Source organism: Artemia franciscana, chromosome 13 (genome assembly GCF_032884065.1).
Source record: "Artemia franciscana chromosome 13, ASM3288406v1, whole genome shotgun sequence".
NCBI lineage: Eukaryota > Metazoa > Arthropoda > Branchiopoda > Anostraca > Artemiidae > Artemia > Artemia franciscana.
In genome coordinates this window covers 27,281,468-27,305,230 of record NC_088875.1, presented here as the reverse complement: position 1 = coordinate 27,305,230, position 23,763 = coordinate 27,281,468, and the positions used below count along the sequence as shown (strand labels likewise).

The window sequence follows — 23,763 nt, the reverse complement described above, 5'->3', positions numbered from 1 at the left end:
TCAAAGCCAATTTTACCCAGCATCTTGATAGTGAGATCCAGCGCCACTTTTCTGAAGAAGGGGACAGACAACATAGAGCCCTTAACATTGTTGCGTTTGGGGTCCCTCTGCAACCCAATGACCAACTGTTCATCAAGTCTTATATTGATCAAAAGTATAAGCTCAGAGACGTTCACATCAATAATGTGAGAAGACTTCCGATTCCTACTAACTCTCTGCCATCTGCACGTCCTCCTCCTGTCCTTTTTACTGTCCCAAGCCTGGACATCAAAAGGTCAATCATCAACCGCTCCCGCGAGCTCCACGAGGATATACAATTTCGTGGTGACGCATCCAAGATAGAGAGAAACAGGAGAAAGGCCTTAGTTGAGGAGTTGAAAAGAAGAATAAGCTCAGGTTAGCCCAACCTCATGATCTTCAAGGGCCAAATCGTTCCAAAAAACGAGGCTGCTCATCGCAGTTGGGAAGCGCCACCCCGGCCCCCTCCAAACCAATCCGCGATGGAAACCTAGTTATATCATCGCATCTTCATGTAAATAGTTTTGTTTCCCCAGTGCTTCGTTTTGATAAATCGTCAGTTGATATTTCTTGTGAAGCTTCATCCAATCCTTCTCCAAATGTTTCCCATGTCGATTTAAGTGTTATTTCTGCTAATGTTAATTCAAATTTTATATCTAATAATTTGCTCGTGTCATGTCAGAATTCAGCAGATTCAAGTTTTTCAAGTACTATATCTGATGTTACCTCTGAGTCTCAACGGCCAGATTTCCCGAGTCAGAAGCCCCTTTCTGGAAATACTTTCCGTGTTCTTTCAAGCAATGTTGACTGTCTGACAAATAAGCTTCTAGAATCCGGAGTGCTTCTTAGGGAAGAAGCAGCAGATGTTGCGAGTTTTGTTGAATTGTTACCGAAACATAGTTTTTTGGCGGTTACTGAAACATCCCTACAGATCTCGGGATATCAACTATTTAGCAACTTGGAGCACCCAAATTGTTGAAGAGGAGTTGGTGTTTATGTAAGAGATAGTATCCAGGTTAGTGTTGTAAATCCTACTATGCTTGATATATCTTTGATAGAGAGTGTATGGCTTGACATCTCCGTTGCTAATAAAAATTTACGTCTTGGGTGCGTTTATCGAAGTCCAAGTGCTCCTTCCCTTGAAGATAGTGAATTGGCCATTGATGAAATGACATCTTCAATATCCCTTCCTAGCTCATTTGAGTTAATAATCACTGGAGATTTTAATTTTCCTGCAATTGAGTGGGTTGAAGGAACTGGACATTTTTCATCTAATAGTAGAGACTCACCTTTTTTATCTTGCCTATCAAATAATTTTCTTCATCAGACTATTGATAAGCCTACACGCTGTAGAGGTGGTCAGAATCCCTCCCTGTTAGACCTCGTCATTTTGCGTTCACCGACTATGAGGCAATACAGCAGGAACTTTCATCTGCAAACTGGTCAATGCTTATCACCAGTGACATCAATGAGTCGTGGTTAAATTTCAAAAAAACTCTTCTTGCTCTTGAAAAGAAACATTCCAGGGTTATTTTTAGGAAACAGCTCAAAACACTTCCCTTCCTCACTAAGGAAGTTAAGAAGCTGATTAACCAGAAATCTGGAGCTTGGAAACGGTATATGAAGAAGAGGAACCAGGAGACCCTGTCATTTTATAAGGCAGTACAGAATCGTGTAACAGGTTCTGTAAAAAACTGAAATCTGCCTACAAGGAAACATTAGCTTCTGAGATCAAGTTAAATCCAAAATCTTTTTGGAGACATGTCTCTTCTAAAAACCCAAATCATCATACTATTCCTGACCTTGTTGACCACAGTGTACTACATTCATCTCCAATAGATAAGGCTGACATTTTAAATGCACAATTTGCTTCTGCCTTTACACAAAATTCAGGTACCTCCTCACCAGATCCTTCGTCGTGTGAAGTGCTTTTTCCTATGCCTGATCTGTCAGTAAGTGAAGTAATGGTTTCCAATAGCCTTGAGAAGCTTGATGTAAATAAGTCAAAGGGACCAGACAGTGTTCATCCACGTCTTCTTAAGGAGTGTCGAAAAGCTCTCAGCTACTCCCTGTGCATGCTGTTCCAGTTATCTCTTCAAAATGGGGAACTACCGCATGATTGGAAAACATCTTATATAACCCCAATCCATAAAAAGGGACAAAGAGACTAAGTAGAAAATTACCATCCTATAAGCATCACCTCTGCAGTTGTTAAGGTGCTTCAGAGATTTGTTAATAAAGCTCTAATTGAATATCTTGAGGTCAATAATATCCTTTCCACATCACAATATGGATTCAGATCTGGTAGATCTGTGGACACTAACCTTATCCAAACATATGAATTAGTGACTACACTGCTTGATAAGGGTTTTCCTGTCAACATGATTCTTCTTGATCTGTCCAAAGCATTCAACAAAGTTTGTCATGAATTCCTCATGATCAAATTGAGGGCTGCAGGTGTCAACAAAGGTGTTGTACAGTGGATTATGGGCTTGCTTTCTGAAAGATCACAGAGTGTCAGAGTTTTTGATATGCAAGGAACTCCTCATTTCTCTTCTCCCACAACTGTATTAAGTGGCGTGCCCCAGGGCACTATTCTTGGACCAACACTTTTCAACTTCTATGTCAACGAACTACCCACCCTTCTTTCAAATCTTATTACCCTTTACGCTGATGACTCAAAACTAGTTGGAAAAGAGGCTACTCCCTCTGACCAGCAATCGATTCAAAGAGATCTTGATAGTCTAGGAAGATGGGCTAACATGTGGCTTCTGATTTTCATGTGGCTTCTGATGTTGACAAATGCCATGTAATCCATTTTGGCAAACATAACAAGCATCATAAGTATTTCCTTCAAGACAACTTCCTTTCTGATGTTTCTGATGAAAGAGATCTTGGGGTTATTGTAGATCACCAATTAAAGTTTAGCAGCCATGCTAAGTCTGTTTCATCTTCTGCAAATAAAACCCTCAGTATCATAAAAAGAACCATCTCCAGCCAACACCCTAAAGTTCTTATTAAGTTATATAAGGCGCTTGTACGTCCACGCCTGAAGGTTGGAATGTCAATGGCAACCCCTTTCTTCAAAAAAGATAAGAAGTTGCTTAAGGATGTCCAGCGTCGTGCCACTAAGATGGTTACCAACATGAATAAATTTCCATACGAAAAAAGACTATGTCATTTGAAGCTGCCAACTCTGACATACCGACGGAAAAGGGGTGACATTATTTTGACCAAAAAAATCCTCTCTAAAAATACCCTTCCCAGTCTCTTTGCACAGCCATTGCATTCTGGTACTAGAGAAAATTCTTTGAAGCTCTCCATGCAGCGTTCCATTAGTAGACATAAAAGCCACTTCTTCAGCCAAAGAATCATCAATATGTGGAACCAGCTCTCTGAAGAAACAGTTTCTGCTACTTCAACTGACATGTTCAAGTCCCATCTTGATAGGAAATGGCTCTGCCAGGATTTCTTTTACAATTGGGAAGCTGCAGAGTCCTCCACAAGAGTCTAATCTAACAGCAACAATCTACACCAAACGAATTCTCTTTACTCGTGGAGCATCACAAGGATGGATAATCCTTATATTGCTCCAAGCTGCAATTTAAGGTAATAAATCAAAAACATGGTCTCTGCTGTGACAAGCAATTGAAAAGAGAAAATTATATCTAATATCTGTGACATATAGAATAAATATCAACCATTAAAAGTTACATTTTTAGAATCAGATGAAAATCAGCTTTCTGTTAAAATAGGAATAAAAATGATGCACTGAAAGGATATATACATCAAATTAGGATAAGGTAAAGTTTTACATCAAAGTAAGGTTTATATTAATGAACTATTCAGGTAGCTAAGAAGTAAACTTGGTACTTATGTATTATACAAGAAACATACTTAAGAACTTGTATCATAAACACAAGACATTACCTGTTTTTCACAGTGTCAGTACCAGACAATTAGCTTTGGCTTGGTGAAAAATAAAACGTAGCTATATTTTAATTAAATGTTTAGTTGGTATTTTGTTGGGTTAGTCTAGATTATGTATTTAATATAATGTGATCTGGTGGCCCCCTTTCCTTAATTCTTTATTGTAGTTTTCATAGCCAAAGTTAATTGTTTGGCATTAACAGCATGAAAACAGGTAATGTCTCATGTTTGCAATACAAGTTCTAAAGTGAGTTTCTTGTATAATACATACATAATTTTTATAAGCTTACCTCTATAGTCAGAATTACATGATGAACCCAAATTCAAATGTATTTGTGTTGAAATTGACATTTACCCCCACCCCTACATATACCAAATCAGGGTATTTATTTGCACAATTGGAGGGGTTGGGGTAAAGTTCAGTTACATCTATAGTAAGAATCAGGTCCTGAATCCAAATTTAACATTCTTTTGTATTAGAAATGAACTTCCCCCCTACCTCCCAAATGTGCAAATGCATACCATGAATTAGGATATATACTCAATTGGTATATAAGGATGGGATAAAGTTCATTTCTGGCACATACAAATGTTAAATTTAAATTCAGTGTGCAATTCTGACTATAGGGGTAAGTTTATTTCTTAGCTACCTGAATTGTCCATTAAGTCAGAGTTGTTGTTATGAATGATAAAGGACTATGTGTACTATCATCACCTATACCTGTTCTTAGCAGAGTTCCCCAAGGAACCATGCTTGAGCTATCACTTTTCAACATATGTATCAATGATGCTCCTGAAATACTCCAAAACCTTCTCCCACTCTATGCAGATGATTCTAAGCTCATCAGGGCAGCATCATCTTGGGCAGAGGCTGCCTCAATCCAAGCCAATCTTGACAAGCTAGATGTCTGGGCTAGACAATGGCTACTTGAATTTAATTCAAGTAAATGTAAAGTTTAACATTTTGGCAATAAAAATCAAAAACATATTTACACTATGCAAAACCAAATAACCGGTCAAAGAGAACCCCTAGTTGCAGTTACAGAGGAAAGAGACTTGGGTATCATAGTTGACTGCCAGCTAAAGTTTTGAAGTCATACTGAAAAGATTTTAGCTAGTGCAAACCATGCTTTAGGGACAATTAAACAAACATTCATGACTAGATCTCCACAAACAATCACCAAGCTATACAAGAGTCTTTTCAGACCAAGGCTAGAAACTGGCATGTCAATTGTATCTCCCTTCTACAAAGTGGACAAGGACATGACAGAGAAAGTACAGAGGAGAGCAACAAAGATAGTAGACAGGTGCCAACATCTTTCTTACCAAATGAGACTGCAAACTCTGAACTTATGCAGTATGATTACTGAAGAAAAAGGGGTGATATGATTAACACTTACAAATTGATTCACAACAATCCAATTCATGGTCTCTTCTTCATTTATTAATCACAGCAGACAAGGGGTAATTCTAAGAAGCTCATAAAGGTCAATGCTCAGGGGAGGGAACGCCATCACTTCCTAACCAACCAGGTAGTAGACCAGTGGAACTCCCTGAGCAATCATACTGTATCCAGTAAGACCATCAAAGAATTCAAAGTCTTACTTGACAAGGAGTAGAGCAATCAGGAATGGAGGCTAGAATAGGACACCTTGGAGTCCCAGACCAGAACATAAACCCTAGTCAATAAACCAACTCAATATTCAAAACAATTCCAAATTGATCCACATGGCAATTTTTGAAGAAATGCTGAGCAATGCTACAGCATGGAAAATCCTTCAATTGCTCCAAGTTGCAATTTAGGTAATTAATATAAACCTTACACTAGGACAATCGGTATTTCCAAAAAGAAGTTCTTGTAGGTAAGTCCATAAACTAATAAACTAATAGCAAGCATTTGATCTTAAATAATAACCAAATTGATGCAGAGCTTAGATTTTTAGCTATTCATAGATCTGTAAAATTCTTCTCAAGTCTTTTTTTTGTAACAAGATGTGAGGGTTTTAGTTTGACATAATTTTCCTCAACTGGATACTGGTTTATTACCCTAGGCCTAAATTACAAATACCCGAACAATTTAGCGTTTTTGAAATTTGAATTTAACGCTCCAGAAGGTTTGCAAAGAACGTCATTCTAGTTCAACCTTCGTTTTAAAAAGGGATAATAAGTCACAGACAAACTTTTCTTGTCTTATCAAGGAATGATTCCTTTCCTGCCAATCGTCAAATCAAGCTAAGTAATATGCAGACTTCCTACTGTAGCAAATCCTTATCGTTCATTAATTTCATCGGACAGGGGAAGAATAATTCTTTAATAAAACAAAAATATTTGTTTGTTTTTCTTTTTAGTTAACTAAAGTTAACATAATTCCTAAATAAACGTAGAAACTGAGGAAGCAATTGGAATGATACTTTCTCAATAAACAGTTGATATAGACCACAAACCAAAAAATCTGTTAGTTCTATAATTTTTTAACGGGTGGACATACAATTGCGAAGTTCAGCACACAAAGCCCATCAAAAGCCCGTTGCTTCCACACCAAACAAAATGATAAGAATAACATAAATAATAATATAGCACCAAGAGCTCCTGAACGAGCTATTGGTGCTCCCTCGGGCATAGTATTTTAAGGTGGGGTTTGGTCATATTTTTTTCCATTGACAGATGAGCTGTACCTGGTAGTGTTAATGTGCTTATTGTTCTTTCTCCCATCCCGAAAACATTACCCACCAGCTACAGATTCATTCGGTAGGCAACACTTGTCTCTCAAAAGAACGGCATAATCAGACCAGTCACCATCGACAATTCACACTAGGCACTCAGAACCGGTATTAGCAAGAAAACTTCTTTTTCCCACCTGGAATTGCTCCTCGGGAGCAATTCCTCAATTTTATGTTGAGACGAAATCATCATTTCATATTTTCAGGGAGATAAACTCTTCCCTTACTTGGTTTTGGTAGCCTTTACTGGCTTTAATCAATTCAATCTCGCCAGTGTATTCTACAAAATACTTTGCTCCATAGTCAGACAATAAACAAGAGAAGACTCAATTGTCAAAAAAGCTAAGTTTGACTCGGTTTAAAAAGCACAAAGTACAAATTGCGTTTACATCTCCTCCATAGCTAACTTTTTAACATAAAGGTCGTAACACCTTCCTTAAATCAGAAACATACAATGATTATTTTGATAATGACGATTAGAAGCACAAAGATTTCCTACCCTCCTCCCCCAATAAATCTCTTTCCCCGCCATTTTCAGTTTTAAAGTATAAAGGTAGGCATCTTGTTGCTTGTTTGGATCTGAATCACGTAACAATGTTGTATTTTTACTATCTGCCAGCATTCTATGCAAAAGTCAGCCAGAGGCCGCTAAAACCCTACCCTATAGCTATGGTGACTGTGCTAACTCTGTTCAAAGCCGGCTGCGAGAAGCTGTGGGTCTTTTTGTGATCAGGTCTATTTATGAGCTTCCTAAGCGACTAGTGGTAAGAAGTAGGCCCTTGAAATTCCACCCCTTTCTCCATTGCGACATTTTAGAAGAAAGATAGGTATGTTGCATTTTCTCTGAGCCGGAGTATCTGGGTAAATATGTTGCATTTACTCTCTTCAGTTTACATTGCACCGGTGGTCCTTCCAACACCAATAAGTTCTACCACTCGCAAAATTAAACCACACAATAAAACCCAATCAGCTAAATAACTTAATAAGCTATGTGAAAAGAAAAATCCAAAATAAAGTCATTTAAAGAGAAGTAAAGAGTGTATTGGTATTTTTTTTCTTTCATTTTTTTTCTGGTATTCTCTTTTTAAATCGTTTTTATATAAAATTCTTTCAAGTATTTGTTATGTTGTTTTCGTTCCTTTTGTTTTTTTGTGGCCAAGACCCCAGCAAGACTTTCTGTGTTAATTACAGACATGTATATTTACATTCACGTCAGTGTTACATTTTTTCTATTATCCAAGTACTAGCTGATTCAAACAATACAACACATGGTACTGCTGGTGAATTTACTCCAAGAATATAAATTTGATATATAAAATTGGACTGAAATAGAACATTCTTTAGAATAAAAACATTAGGGGGTTTCATTGAGTTTCAGCATTTCAGTTTCGAAACCATTTTTCCTTTTAACCTCGTTTCGTATAAAAGTGTAGAAAACTAATGCCTAACTATCCTTTTTGAAACGCCGATTTGTAATTTCTGATGCTCTCTGTTCATTTTGATGAAGCTATCTTTATAATTTGCAAGTCAATAAATGACACACCAGTTGATTTCTGAAATCAGAAACAAAAAAATTTCTGAACATCGTGAAATTGAATTGAGTGTTTCAAATCTATTCATATGTAAAAAAGAAAAAAAAATTCGTGGAAGCTTGAAATAGAAGTTAAATTTTGGATGTTATAATAAAGAATGTCCAGTACACACACACCGAATATATATATATATATATATATATACATATATTTATATATATATATATATACATATATATATATATATATATATATATATATATATATATATATATATATATATATATATATATATATATATATATATATATATATATATATATATATATATATGTATGTATATATATGTATTAAATAGAAATGACATTTTAGTCCTTAGGTGGTTGGGTAAGTTGGTAGTTCCACTCTTATTTTGAGTAGCTTCTGTTCACCTTAAATTGAACTAGATTATTTGTTTCTCTGTGTTTTAAGTTTCGTTTATCAATCATTTTCGTTCCTGTTCGTTATAATTTGAAGCATGATATTATAATTGATGGCATCATAGAAAAAAAAGGCTACAATTCAATGATTCTACGTGATCCTAAAATACAAGCTAAAAAAATAATTACATTATCATAGAGGCCGAGGGCTACAGATTTCGAAGGAACCTGAAGAATAGAGGGGCGACGGGATTCTCTCACGATATTCATCCACGGCACGTTCATCCATTTAGTACTAACCTTTTCAAGATCCGTCAAAATACACCTAGCACCGAAGTTAACTTCACACTATTTTCTTTAGCACAAATATTCAGCTTCACCATCAAATTCTAACATTTCCTAAATTCGACGATTTTTTAAATATTTCAACATGATTACGCTTAAGTCGTTTATGCCAGCTAAGCTGTGTTTTCTTCTTTTAATTTTTTTTTCTTCGTGTAAAATTAAAACGCAATTTTGACTTAATGTCTGTTGGCCGTTAATTTTGTTGGCACTTTAAAAAGAAACGGAGGAAGAGCATGATAAATTTGGAAGAATAATGATCAACACCGAAGCTCTGAAACTTTGTTTCCAATGACATTCTAGAATTAAAACTCCCATTTTCAGATGAAGGGCACTTGAGTAGTGGTATCAATTGGGAGATTTTTGCTCCCCCCATAAATTTTGAAAAAGGCACTTCTTGGGGAGTATTTTCATTGAAAAATATATTTCCCTCCCCCCTAAACTTTCATGAATTGACATAACTGCACGTGAGCTACCACTGATATTCAAAGTAAAAAAAGATATTAAATTTAGCGTAGAGCAAGTTTCACCTTCTTTCTTTGAAACTGTAGGCTCATTGTGCTTCGCAAAAGTAAAGTATGATTTAGCCAAAGGTTTGACATCCTGTTAGATTCAGCATCAAAGTAATTCATGAACTAAAAATCTTTCTCAGACATAAAGATTATTCACTAAAAACAGAGATCAAAGCCAAACATTTTTTTTTTCTCAGAAAACTAAATACTTATATTAGAAACCAATTTAATTGAATCCGTTGTTAAACACATTTCATAACAATCTCTGAAACCAAGCACAAAAATACACGCAATTCAGACTTTCTCTAGAACAGATGATCGCTACATTAAAAATTTTCTGTCATGAAAAATTTATAACCACAGGCACCCATATAAACTTTATCAGAGGGGTGGAGAAGGCTGACGGATGTCTTTCCTAAAGGTCTAGGCGTGGTGATACGAGAAAGCCTCTTAGCCAAAATTTCTACTAATTCCTCACTTTTATAAATACATCGAACACAATATATTTAGTAGCGCTATTTTATGCACGGATAATAAAATTGGCAGATTGAGGACTCCATTTAGTTATCCAAAAAAAGAGTTTTACTAAAGAAAAGTGATTACGGTTACTTTGTGTCTGAAACTTACAAAACGAAAACGACCCATAACAAAAAGAAATGTTACAGAGAAACAAGGATACCTCAGATGACAAGCGTAGATCCCATTACACTGGAAGGGAAATAATCTGAAACGTTATTCTTGCATTCGTAAAAACCTTCACAATTTAAGAAAGGCAATTTTAAATGTAGTTGATTTATCACTTTTTTGGTATATATGACAGAAAAATACCTCTATGGTTAACTAGTTGAGATTATTCATAGGTTTCTAGGAAAAGATTTATCTTGAATTAAGTACAACGTTATTTTCCAGAGTAAACACACCAAGTCCCAGGCCCAAAGCGCGAAACAATACAATTTTCTCTATTTGTGCTATTTATCATTATCTTGTTTGGGCGTGCAAGCTCCATGACTTGCATAAACCTATCCAGCTGTAATACCTTTGAATTTCGTCAGTGTTTTGCCCATAAAAACTGTTGTTTCTTTTATACTTCGTTTATCCCTAGGAAAACTGCTAATCCTCAAAGAAGGAGCAAAGAACCCTAAATTCTGCAACAAAACTTGGATGATGCTATTCATCAGAAACACATCAAATAAAAACTAAATTGTTACTGACTTAAAAATAATTACAAAGTCGGTCATCTACTTAACTGGTACGTCCACCGCAAAACGCACATATCAAAACTCACACTTTGGTAACGAGTATTTTATGAAGCCATCTGCTAACCCAGCTGCGATTTTTTACCGTCTGACACTGAATCGCTGTTGCGAATATATGGCCTTCTGAAGAGAAAAAAAAAATCATTTGCTCCTCAAAATTTGTATTATAGAAACACTTGAGAAGTAAAAATATTAAATAGATTTGTTTATTTCAAAATGAATTAAAGCTTTTTCTATTTACAAATGAATTACCCAGAATGTATCAAAACATGTGAACTGAACGATAAGTACTATTTTAAATTTATATTTTCGACCTATAGAGATTAAGATGGTCATAGTGGTACAAAGTCGTAATCGACGAATGTCTAAACTCAGCTTTTGCTTCTTTTCAACGATGTTTAGGTCGCTATAAAAGAGAACATTTTTACTCATTTCTTAACTCTCCGTTTCTTGATTATTGAATCTAAGAAAGTCTTACCTTCATTGTCTTAAAAGTTGCCAAACTTGACACATACTGAAATTCAGGAAAGAAATAGATACTCAAATTTTTTATTTTGTAGCGGCCCGAGATAAAGGCAGCCATCTATGACTTCTTGTTCGCAACTCTTCGCACAAAATTTTCAGCAATATATTAAATTTTCTCTACCTCTGGAGCACTTCTATGTAATTTACAGCTTCTTTATTTTTATCGATGATAGCTTTCCGAATGGATCCGATCGGACGTAAATTCGCCTCCCCCCCCCCAAAAAAAAAGATAATCCAAAAGTAGCAATCATAATTTATTTTTTACCATCAATTAATATGACATAATGCTCACTCCTTAGAAAGAAAATCCACTTTGGATTTTATTTTTTTTTTTTATGATTATTTATCGTTTTTCGTTTAAAAGTATGCACGCATGTTCTTCTATAGTAGCCTTCAACAAAACTTGATCAAAAAGTAAAAAGAAAAGGAGCCACAATTTTTTTTCTCTCTACTACTGGTCGATATCAAATATTAGTCGATCCCTGAAAAAAAATAACATCCACTAAGATTTTTTTCTATTTTGAATTGACTTTTTGTGCCTTTAGTGTGATTTTTCGGCGAAATATTTAAATTACTTTATCGTAAGAAAGGCTGAAGATAGTTTGTAGATTTCTTTACTGTAATATCCAGAACAAAATGATATCGGTCTTTCGAATACATACGCCCAGGTGTGTGTGGTGCAGCCTTCTGATTTTGTTTTTTCAACCCCCCTCCGACTTCCATTGGACGGAACTAAGAATAGGAGTAAAGTAATTCAAAGCATGCTACAAAAAAAGGAAAAAGAGGAGTAGCCCAAAAGGTGAGGTGGTAGCCATACTGATCCAAGCATTTATTGTATCCAATAATTCATGTATTCTCATTTAAATATTTAATATATTTTAGACAACTGAATGCACACATATAAGCGATTTGTAACTCTTTACAATTCAACATTATTTCTTACAAATTGGGAAGTTGGTCAAACAGGATAAAAAAGACAAATTAAACGATAGCTAGACAAACATAGAGACTGCATAGGTTGTCTGCTCGTTCTGACCCGAAGCCATAGGCACATGCACGGTCCTTATGCGTGCAATGCTTGCCATAAGAACTACGGAAGGTACTGCATAAGTTCTGTATAAAAATTGTTCATAAGTTCTTGCAAAGAGCGGAGCTAAACTAGACTTGCATTTTTCATATGAGTACTAAGGGAGTGAAGATACCTGATATTCCAAGGTGTTCTTTATATTTCTTTTCTAGATTTTTTTTTCATTAAAAACCCTAGTGATCTGAAATTGAGCCCACACCTACAAGTATAACCTAGCTATTTACTCAAAGGGTTGTTTTCAGGTTTCAAACTTAATAATAATTACGCTAATGCATAAAACTACACACCAAAAACTCCTATGAATTATCTATTCAACAGCTTACTTTCAAGATTTCAAATCGCGGACGTTTAATTTCTACTACAAGGATAAAAATTTAAGAATAAAACGAGAACAACTTCGATTAGAGCATCACACTTCAATTTAATCCACTCGTTGATGTTGTCTAGTTAGTGCTCGTATTGTGGACTGGACTCTCATAGGAAGAAAACTGAGTTTCGACAAAACAATATCAAGTGATTCTGGTTCGTTCACGACAATTACCCAAAGAACACCAAATCCACAAAGAACGCCAGAAACCAAGGGTGACCAAGTTGGCAAAAAAGACTAAAAAAGATGTGGAAGTTAGCAACCTGAAGATTTTTCCGTACTTTTCATCTTTTCTTGCTGCACAATTAGCTTTTTTTTCTTATTTTTTTTAAATAATTTTTTTTTAATTCAATTTTCATTATTTTCTTTTGAATTTTTCTTCAACTAATAGTGTGTTTGTTTTAGGTTTAGTTTTACTTATAAATTAATACATAAAAAACTTTTCCTACAACACAAATTTTTCGAAAAACAGTGAATAGCTCTATTAAGCCAAGAATGAGCAAAAATAAAGTCAAATAATCTTCCAAGAGTAAAACTACCACAAATCACTATCAATAAATAGATGAAACTCAAAATTAACAGAAATTACGATAAATAGCGGAGTCAAACTCAAGACGAGCAAAAATTAACATGAGTAGGGCTGAAAACTCCTATACATTCTCAAGATCTGAACACAATTTGCGCTTTACTGAAAACAAAATACTTTGAAATGTTTGCTTCTTTCCTACTTTCATAAATGAAAAATTATCAAAACCTTACGAAAGAAATGTCAACACATGTGAAATAAACTGACAATCCCCGGTAATTTTTTTTTTTTTTTTTTTTTTTTTTTTTTTTTTTTTTTTTTTTTTTTTTTTTTTTTTTTTTTTTTAGTAAAGCGCAAATTGTGTTCTGGAAAAACAGGAGCGGGGAAGGAGGCCTAGTTGCCCTTCAATTTTTCGGTTATTTAAAAAGACAACTAGAACTTTTAATTTTTAACGAACGTTTGTATTAGTAAAAGATGTATGTAACTTACAAATTAGCTTACGTAACGAACTTCTGTATTCGTATGTTCTTATTACGTATATGAACCCTCTCGTCAGTACCTCGCTCTTTACACTAAAGCTTAAATTTTGTCCCAATTCCTTAAGAATGACCCCTGAATCACAAAGGTCATTGAATAAATAGTTGAAATTACTAAAAATACTTTAGCGTAAAGAGTGAGGTATCATATTACGAGGAGGTGAACCCCTCATATGCGTAATAATTTCTGTTCGTTTTAAGTTTTAATGCCGCTCCTTACTTTCAGTTGGAAAAACTTTTTCATATTTGTTTTTTTATTGTTTTTTTTTAATAATGCTAGAAAATCCTGCGCTCCCTTCATGAAAATTTTCTTCCCCCATGACATATTCCTTCATGGAAAGTTCCCCCAACATATCCCCCTCTTCTCAACCCCTCCCCCCAACCAAAAAAATCCCCTGAAAACATCTGTACACTTCCCAATAACCATTACTATATGTAAGCACTGATCAAAGTTTGTAACTTGTAGCTCCTCCCACGGGGACTGGGGGGAGTAAGTCGTCCCCAAGGACAAAATTATAAAGTTTTTCGACTATGCTGAATAAAATGGCTATCTCAGAATATTGATCCGGTGAATTTGGAAAAATAATTAGCGTGGAAGGGGGCCTAGGTGCCCTCCAATTTTTTGGTCACTTAAAAAGGGCACTAGAACTTTTAATTTCCGTTAGAATGAGCCCTCTCGCAATATTCTAGGACCACTGGGTCGATACGATCACCCCTGGAAAAAAAAAAAAACAAAAAACAAAAAAACAAATAAACACGCATCCGTGATCTGCCTTCTGGCAAAAAATACAAAATACCACATTTTTGTAGATAGGAGCTTAAAAATTCTACAATAGGGTTCTCTGATACGCAGAATCCGATGGTGTGGTTTTCGTTAATATTGTATGAGGGGGTGTTAAGATAATTTATGGGGTGTTTCCCCCTATTTTCTAAAATAAAGCAAATTTTCTCCGGCTCGTAACTTCATGGGTATGACTAAACTTGATGAAACTTATATATTTAAAATCAGCATTAAAATGCGATTCTTTTGATGTAGTCATTGGTATCAAAGTTCCGTTTTTAGAGTTTTGGTTACTATTGAGCCGGGTGACTCCTTACTACAGTTCGTTACCATGAACCGTTTGATAATCATTTAGCTAAACACGGACCTCATTTTCCATAGTGTGTTAGACACTGGAAACAACCTCAAAATAACAAATTGTTATTTTGTTTTGTGCCACTGTCGCAAAAACAAAATCCTGTTTTTCTATGTCTTCCACATTGACGAAAATTACGTATTTTAAATCAAACAAACAGAAACAATAGGGAAATTTTCTCAAGACAGTGGAATCCAATTCACTGAATATTTCGGCCCTATGTCCAAGGGCCGAAATATTCACTGAATTGAATTCCACTTTTTTGAGAAAATTTTCCCGTTGTTTTTAAGTTGTGTTTGTTTGATATGGAAATGCAGTGTGGTTTTCATCGTCATTTATATTTTAAATCATGACAAGATGTTTGACCCTATCAAGGTTGATACATTCATCTTTCCAATTGATGTATCTAGGAGGAGATTGGCAGTTATACAGATTTCTTAGCCGCGCTATTCGCACAATTTGGCAGAGAAGAGGCAAATACCTCCAACCCATCATTTTCATGATCCACTGGCCCAAAGAACTTGCTGTGTAAGTTTGAAGCCGATTAGCAAAAACAAAATCTCCCAATGTTTCTGCATTGAAGTTAACGGCAGCATATCTGGACCTGAGATATATTTCGAAACAAAACCGAAAATCAGAAAACAAATTCCAACTTTTTCTGCACTAAGACAAAATCAGCACCATAGGAAAAAAGGGGGTACAGTAATTGCACCCCCAATACGCATCTAAATAATAATAAGAAATTCATAAAGCTTTTAAAAATTAGAACAAGAATTATTATTATAATAATGATAAATGCATAAAGCTTCTAAGAATTAAAGTATTGTTTTAACAAAAGGTTGTTGGAGTGACCTTTTTAGGGTTATATTTATCAGGAGTTTGACTGCATTACTAATATCAAATTACAATCTGAATATTTTGTCTTGTGATTTATTCTACATTTGTCCAAACTAAGTTAATAGAAAAATTATAGCTAAAAAAAAGAAAAGAAAAGTGGAGTATCATACCTCTGAGGAAACAAAGTAAGAAGCGAAAGAACAGAGTACGAACGAAAGCATCAAAGCAAATATTTCCCACTTCTTTGGGAATGAATTCTTTAAAGGTGAATAGGGCGTTCCTTCATATTGCTTGTTGATCAGGTAACAACTACAAAATGATAAGTTAGAGGAATAAGAAGCGCAACAAATTAATTACGAGACCTGCACGACCAACATTTTGATGACAATGAAACAGACAAATAATTCCCCCCTCCCCTGTCCCTATTTAATTGTATTCCTTGGGTATTCAATAATCAGTTTAAAACCAAATTATAAGTTGTATAACTTCAATAAATACAATTTATTAAAGCTACTGCGTTAAAGTAACTTTAATAAATGATAAAAGTTAAAGTTAAAAAGTCTTTCAAGTTAGAGTTATTATTTTTGTTACTGCGAATATATCATTTGGACATAGTCTGAGCGTCAGCGCCGTTTTCCTGAACAACAGAAACAGATTAATACACTCAAAATAGAAAAATGTGACGTGGTTCCGTTTCTTCTTCTGTTAAAACAGAAAAAGAAAAAGAAAACAAGAAAAAAAAGAGAAAAAAGAGAGCAAACATCTGGGGTAAAACGAGATAATCTGCTTATAACAGTTATAACTCATAACAGTTATTCCGTCTTTTTATTTTTGTAGGTTTCAAATTTGAGAAAGCATGTATGCAAATCCTTCTCAATCAGAGTTCATCATCATCATAGAATTAGGATCATTATCATCAAATAGACTCAATCATAATTTGTTCTCAATCATAGACTAGGCGATGAACTACTTCAGAAGGTTTAAATAAAATAATTATTTTTGGCAAAAATTTAAAAATGTGTTTTGCTTCTTCAATTATCATAAACCACGTCTAATGAAAAGTATCAAAAAATAGATAAAGTGAATGACGATACAATCAAAACAAAGAAGGAAGAAAATGGAAAGTAAAGAAAGTTTTTTTAAGGCCAATAGAAACTTTTCAACCAGTAAACTTAAAAAAGTAAAGAAAAGTAAATTCTAAATTTATCAAATCAAACAAAGAGAAAACTAACTAAAAGGATGGGCATATACTTACAAAAATAAAGAAAACAAGACAAAATGAGAGCTTTTACTACCGGTAGCCCTCCCCCGGAAGGTTTAGCCGGAAAGGGTTTGAATGTCTGGAATTTCACTGAAAAAATGGCTTTTTTTAGTTTACTTTTATTTTTCTGCACCGGGAAAAAGAGTCCTTACTGACACTGGATCTCACTACGTATGCTTCGTTTAGTATGGATATTACCACTAAAAAAATTTCATAAGCAAAATTTGACGAGGAGCTCCCCTTTTAAAGACATTTCTAATGTACTTCTTTTCTAATTGGCAATTCCAATGTCAATATAAGTTTTACATACATTATCAGAGGTAAACTTGGATATTTTCTTAACAAAATATAACCATAACTAGATCAGGAAACACTTACTCAGATAGAAATTTACATTTTTCTTTGTTAATACTAGTAATTGTCAACTAACCGCACAGAATCCGAACGTTATTCATTTTCTTTTATTTGGCACCTAAGGAAAAGAAAAGCTTGGGGCTAAAATTTTTACAAATAACGAACCAAACTAATCGGACCATTCGAACCCAATATACAGCAAGTTAGAGCGCAAATTTGTAGTCCTATTCCAGTTATCCTTTATATGAATTTTTTTTGGCGTTTAAACTTGGCACAAAGTATTTTCTTTATAAGAAATACTTTATGTACAAAAAAATTCTCGCTTTACATTACTATGCAGCGAGTAAGGACGTCTCAAAAGCTCTATTCCTCATGAAAAAAGGTCTTTCTTTTTAGGTCCCTAATAAAGTACAAGAAATGAAGTATCAATTATGTATAAAATTTTAGCTGGAAAGTTTGTCGGAAAATTATGGATTTACACGAAGAAATGCAATACTTCTTTCTTTTTTTTTTAACTAGTGACAAAAGGTCATTTTTTCTGATTCCGAACACATATTTTATGTTAGCTTTGAAATTATCGGACCAAAATAATTCCTCTCATCTGGAATTCTTTTGAGTGATTCGGTCGAACCTAAACAAGTGTACATAATTGAAAACTATAGTCGACAGAGAAACATTTCTACAATGTAGAAATTCAAAATGGAGAAAACTGGTTTTGGTGCCATGAGCCTAGAATTTTTAAAGGGATTTTTATTGATTAACAGTCATTTTGAGTATTTTCAAAAATGATGCAATTAACTTTGAGCATTTGACTAGAAAAACTTACACTTTTTCAACACCGAAACTGTAGGGATATTTGCTACAGAGCTTTAAGGTCACTATATGTCATTTACGCTTATTGAGGGCTTGGGTTAGCAAATTACTTCATTAGAGTACCATATTTTACGTGCTTATAACAGAAAGAAATCGCTGCCTTTTCTTCGAAAAAATCTGCACATCGCGAACCCACGTGGACTCTCAACCTAGCGTTTTAAACTAATAAGCTTTTATTTTTTATTAGGAAATCAAATCAGATGGATCCAGATAATATTAGACCGTTAGTATTTACAGAGGGTATGGTCAAGCCTAAAACGAAGAATCGGATCTTCCATTTTCAAAATTGCAAAAAAAAAAGATTCAAATGAGGTTCAGGGTTCAAACCCTGGACGCCCCTCTCCCTCAGAAATATTTTATGCACCCCCTTAATATGCAAATCCGATTGTGTATCTCAAACACTTATTTCACTGTTTAAGATATGAAACAGGACTGGGATGCAACGACTGATTCATTTCACAGAAAACGCTTAAATTTTTAATTTTTTCTCAGGATTTAAACATACATACCTTCGGGCAATCCGTAAACACAGAGTTACTGCGTTTGCCATAACCAGGCCAGGACTAGAATATAGGTATACAAAACATAAGGCAGATACGATATATACACCAGACGTGCAGACCATGAAAAAGCTATTCCTGAAAAATACAAACAAAAAGCTTACATAAGCTCTTTTTTTCTCCAAAATTCTTTTATTGAGAGTCTGGTTTCCTTAGATTTAACACAATTGTTAAGTCGCTTAAAATCAGGAGTCACGTAAAAATCCGGAGCGAATAAAAGAGAGAGAGAGAGAGAGAGAGAGACGAGAGAGAGAGAGAGAGAGAGAGATGAGAGAGAGAGAGAGAGAGAGAGAGAGAGAGAGAGAGAGAGAGAGAGAGAGAGAGAGAGAGAGAGAGAGAGAGAGAGAGAGAGAGAGAGAGAGAGAGGAGAGAGGAGAGAGAGAGAGAGAGAGAGAGAGATGGGAGATAAGATAGAGAAGGAGAGGACAAGTTAAAGAAGAAGGAGAGGCAGAGACAAGAGAGCATAGATAGAAAGACAGAGAGACGAAGAAAAGAAAAATGAAAGTTTATGTTAAATGATATTGTGCGTCTAAAACAGCTATATCGTTTAGTTTACAACTTTTCTCAGAAAGTTTCACCTCCCAATGTTCATATTTTCTTATTCACTAAAAAGCTATTAGAAAAAGTTTGTTTCCTATATTTTTTTCGTTATTGTTACTTCAGGAACTGCAATTTACTCATATTGTATTCAAGTCGCTAGTAGAACTATCGTTTTTACAAAATATAATAACGATAATTGCGTTGTTTGGAGGTCGAGCGCCTCACGTGTTAGTCCTCCCTTAGGCGAAAACAAAGTATTTTTATATTATATAGTATTTACTGGACATCTATGGAACGAGCACTTATTTAGTCTACAATGGAAATATGTTCCTGGGAAGAGGGCAGCGTTGAAGAACCTAATTAATGTGACGACGTTTGGTCCCTTTTCCTTAATTTCATTTAGAGCACTTTCGATTATATCTGCTTTTTTTTGCAGGTAAGGACCATCATATTACAAAGTACTTACCGTGATCAGGAAAAAAATTCAAAAATTTGATTTTATTTGTAAAAAAGACAAAAGTGTACACAGAGAAAAAAGTGAAACTGTTTTGCGCTTTAGAAATTGCTGCAAAATGTAACAGAATTACGGCGTATCTTGCATGATGGTGCAACCTCAAGGAGAAACAGCCAAAAAACGAAAGATTAACACCCCAAAGACTGAAAAAAGGTAGAAACTAAAAAGTATAAACTAAAATCCTGAAAACATACTATCATGTAAACGAGAAGCAGTCAGTTAGTAAAAGACCATCAAAATAGACAAACAAGACTAAAAAAGGAAAGAAAATTGGACTCAATGATTGTTTACTATGCAAGAGAATTCATCATAAAGTCTTGGCAAATGATTCCCTTGCCCTTACCTAACTATTAAATAAAAAAAACAAAGTTTTCTTTAAATTGAAAGTAAGGCGCGACATTACAACTTAAAACATTCAGAAATTATTCCCTGTATGAAAGAGGCTGGACCGCCCCCTTTCATATACGGAATAGTTTCTGTTCCTTCTAAGTTTAATGTCGCTCCTTACGTTCGGGTAAAAAAAACTTGTTTATCTTTATTTAATTTCTTAGCGTTTTGAATAATACAGGTTTTGAATTTGGCTCACCCTAAATGAATAATTAAAACAAAATTTACCTATTAATTTTACTTCTTTTATTTTCAGCTAACAATAACCTCATAATAAGTTAAGTTTGATTTTGTTCCAGTTATATAAGAATAACTCCTGAATCACAAAGGCTGTTAAATTAGAATAATAACCTCTTAAAAAAACAAAAAACAAACTTGAAACCCTTGGAAAATCCACTCCCTGGAAACTTCCCTACACACGGAAAATTCTCTCCGTTTAAAATCCCACCAGCAGAAAATTCTCCCCCCCCCCAACCTAAAAATGCATGGATACTTCCCAATAATAAAAACTATATTCAAATAATGGACAAAAATTTGTAGCTTAAAGAACTTTCCCTGTAGGCTTTGGGGGGTCATAATATCTGCAAAGGCATAGTTATTTGGTCTTTCAACTATGCTGAAAAAAAATAGTTATCTCGGTTACTTACAGTTCGTTACCACGAACTGTTTGATATGCCACAATCAAGTTGTTTGGTGTAGCCCATATGTTTAAAATTATATCGCGAAAAAAGAGAGGAAAAATACTTAACGTACATGTCTAACTCAGCTTTACTAACAGTTGCAGTTTGCGTAGCCTTCTGTGACGCCATTCAAAGCAAGAAGTAATATCAATCCCACAATTTAACTGCATTAAAAAAGGACCCACACTACTAGTAAGCGTTTCGCCTCCGTATAGAGCCAAAACGGTTTTGGCGATAGGTACACCCAAAAAACAGCACTCAGTCCGAACAAGGTCATAAATCGAACAAGAAGAAATAGAACATTGCTGGCTTCAGAAACAGCTTTCTGAAATAATAAACACTATAAGTAAAATTCCAAACAAAAATAATACTATCAAAAATTATATTATAGGGAACATTATTAAGAGTAGCAAAAACAAAAGAAAAAAGATAAATGCATAAGCATTTTCTTATAACAAGCTAAGAATAACTTATCGACCTCACATACTTCGTTTACGCAAATGATGCATGCTTCTAGAAAGAGTAAATAAAGTGAAGCAACATAAGTCAGTATCAAAAACCCAGTGAAGCATTCACTGAATGGGCTAATTAATATGAATATTTCCCTCATAATCACAAAAGGGTTGCTGTGGGACTAGTTTACTCCTATCAAGTTTGACCTCAGGCCATTTCTTTTTATCTGAATTCATACACACGAAAACAAATATTCCATTATCGAAATGCATACACACAACTTCGCTTGACATAACACAACAATTTATAACATAACACAACAATTTGTACTCCTTCGGTACATTTCCGGCCATTATATGATACCACAAGATAATTGAAAACATTCAATTCAGATAGATATGATAGATAAAATAAGACATTTATTTCAAGAAATCACTAACATAATCCCCGAAGGGCTAAATTCGAGCTTCAGAGATTGGCGTAAAATATATCATAAAAAAATAGGAAAACTGTAAAACATGCAAAGAATGCCAAAACGACAACAAAAAAGAACAAGAGCTAAGAGTTCATATGGCACTTGTAACGAAGTCGAAAGAGCCAAGAGCTCATATGGTATGAGCTCAATAGATTGATTTAAAAGGAAAATCAGAGGCTTAATGCCGGTCGGGATTTAAAATAAGAGCTCTGAGTCACGAGATCCTTCTAAATATCAAAATTCAATAAGATCCGATCAACCACTCGTAAGTTATAAATACCTCAGTTTTGTAATTTTTCCTCTCTCTTCAGCCCCCCCCCCCTATGGCTGAATCGGGGGAAAACGAATTTTAAGTCAATTTGTGCAGCTCCCTGACACGCCTACCAATTTTCACCGTCCTAGCACGCGCAGAAGCACCAAACTCGCCAAAACACTGAACCCCACCCCTTAACTCCCCCAAAGAGAGCGAATCCAGTATGGTTACGTCAATCACGTATCTACGACGTTTGCTTATCCTACCCACCAAGTTTCATCCCAGTTTCTCCACTCTATGCGTTTTCCAAGATTTCTGGTTCCCTCGGATTTGATATAAGAACTCTGAGACATGAGTTCCTTCTAAATATAAAATTTCGTTAAGATCCGGTCACCCATTCTGGAGTTAAAAATACCTCAATTTTTCAAATTTTCCCAAATTAACACCCCGCCCCCATTTCCTCCAAGGAGAAACGGAGCCGTTCCAATATGTCAGTCACGTATCTATAGCTTGTGCTTATTCTTCCCATCAAGTTTCATCCCAATCTCTCCACTCTAAACAATTACCAAGATTTCTGTTTCCCCCCTACAACCTCCTATGTCCTTGGATCCGATTCAAATTGAAAATGGAGCATTTGAGACACAAGATCCTTCTATATATCAAGTTTCATAAAGATCCAATCACCCATTCGTAAGATAAAGATACTTTAATTTCACTTTTTTCCAAGAATTCCGGTTTCCACCTCCCACTCCCCCAATGTCACCAGATCTGGTCGGAATTTAAAATAAGAGCTCTAAAGCATAAGATCCTTCTTAATATAATATTTCATTAAGATCTGATCACCTGTTCGTAAGTTACAAATACCTCATTTTTTCAATTTTTCCGAATTACTCCCTCCCCCCAACTCCACCAAAGATAACGGATCCGGTCCAGTTATGTCAGTCACGTATCTTGGACTTGTTTTTATTCTTCCCACCAAGTTTCATCCTGATCTCTCCGCTTTAAGTGTTTTCCAAGATTTCCAGTCCCCCCCCCCCAATGACGCTGGGTCCGGTCGGGATTGAAAATAAGAGATCTGAGTTACGAAGTCCCTTCTAAATATGAAATTTCATTAAGATCAGATCACTGCTTCGTAAGCTAAAATACCTAATTTTTTATAATTTCTCAGAATTACCCCCCCCCCCCTAACTTCCCCAAATAGAACGGATCCGTTCCAGTTATGTCAATCACGTAGCTAGGACTTCTTCTTATTTTTCCCACCAAGTTTCATCCCGATCCCTGCACTCTAAGTTGTTTTCCAAGATTTTAGGTTCCCCCTAACTCCCCCCAATGTCACCGGAATCCGGTCAGGATTTAAAAACAATAGCTCTGAGACATAATATCTTTCCAAACATTAAATTTCATTAAGATCCGATCACCCGTTCGTAAGTTAAAAATATCTCATTTTTTCAAATTATTCTGATTTAACCGTCCCCCACTCCCTCCATATGATCGAATTAAGGGAAAAGCCATTTTCTAATTTATTCTGGTCTGGTTCTTGACTCGCCTGCCAAATTTCACCGTCCTAGCTTACCTGGAAGTGCCTAAAGTAGCAAAACCGGGACAGACAGACAGACAGACCGACAGAATTTGCAATCGCTATATGTCACTTGGTAGATACCAAGTGCCAT

The 23,763-nt window shown here is 35.1% G+C and overlaps 2 protein-coding genes across 7 annotated transcripts in view; both read right to left on the bottom strand.

The window, feature by feature from the left end:
• The window catches only part of LOC136034748 (GPI mannosyltransferase 3-like), a 54,018-nt gene extending 47,943 nt beyond the window's left edge, over positions 1-6,075 (bottom strand). For 3 of the 5 annotated variants that reach the window (XM_065716126.1, XM_065716130.1, XM_065716129.1), the window contains exon 1: positions 6,017-6,075. The gene's annotated coding sequence lies outside the window, so the exon portion shown is untranslated. Of the gene's footprint in view, positions 1-5,994 lie in introns of all 5 variants that reach the window. The other 2 variants (XM_065716127.1, XM_065716128.1) reach the window with 2 other exon arrangements.
• Positions 6,076-12,672: 6,597 nt separating this feature from the next.
• LOC136034743 (man(5)GlcNAc(2)-PP-dolichol translocation protein RFT1-like) overlaps positions 12,673-23,763 on the bottom strand; it is a 54,465-nt gene continuing 43,374 nt past the window's right edge. For both annotated transcript variants that reach the window (XM_065716119.1, XM_065716118.1), the window contains exons 9-11: positions 18,741-18,869; positions 15,914-16,052; positions 12,673-12,945 (exon numbers count right to left, since the gene is read on the bottom strand). In XM_065716119.1, coding sequence (XP_065572191.1) covers positions 12,763-12,945; positions 15,914-16,052; positions 18,741-18,869 — 451 coding nt within the window. In that variant the 3' untranslated portion in view covers positions 12,673-12,762. The remainder of the gene's footprint in view (positions 12,946-15,913; positions 16,053-18,740; positions 18,870-23,763) is intronic.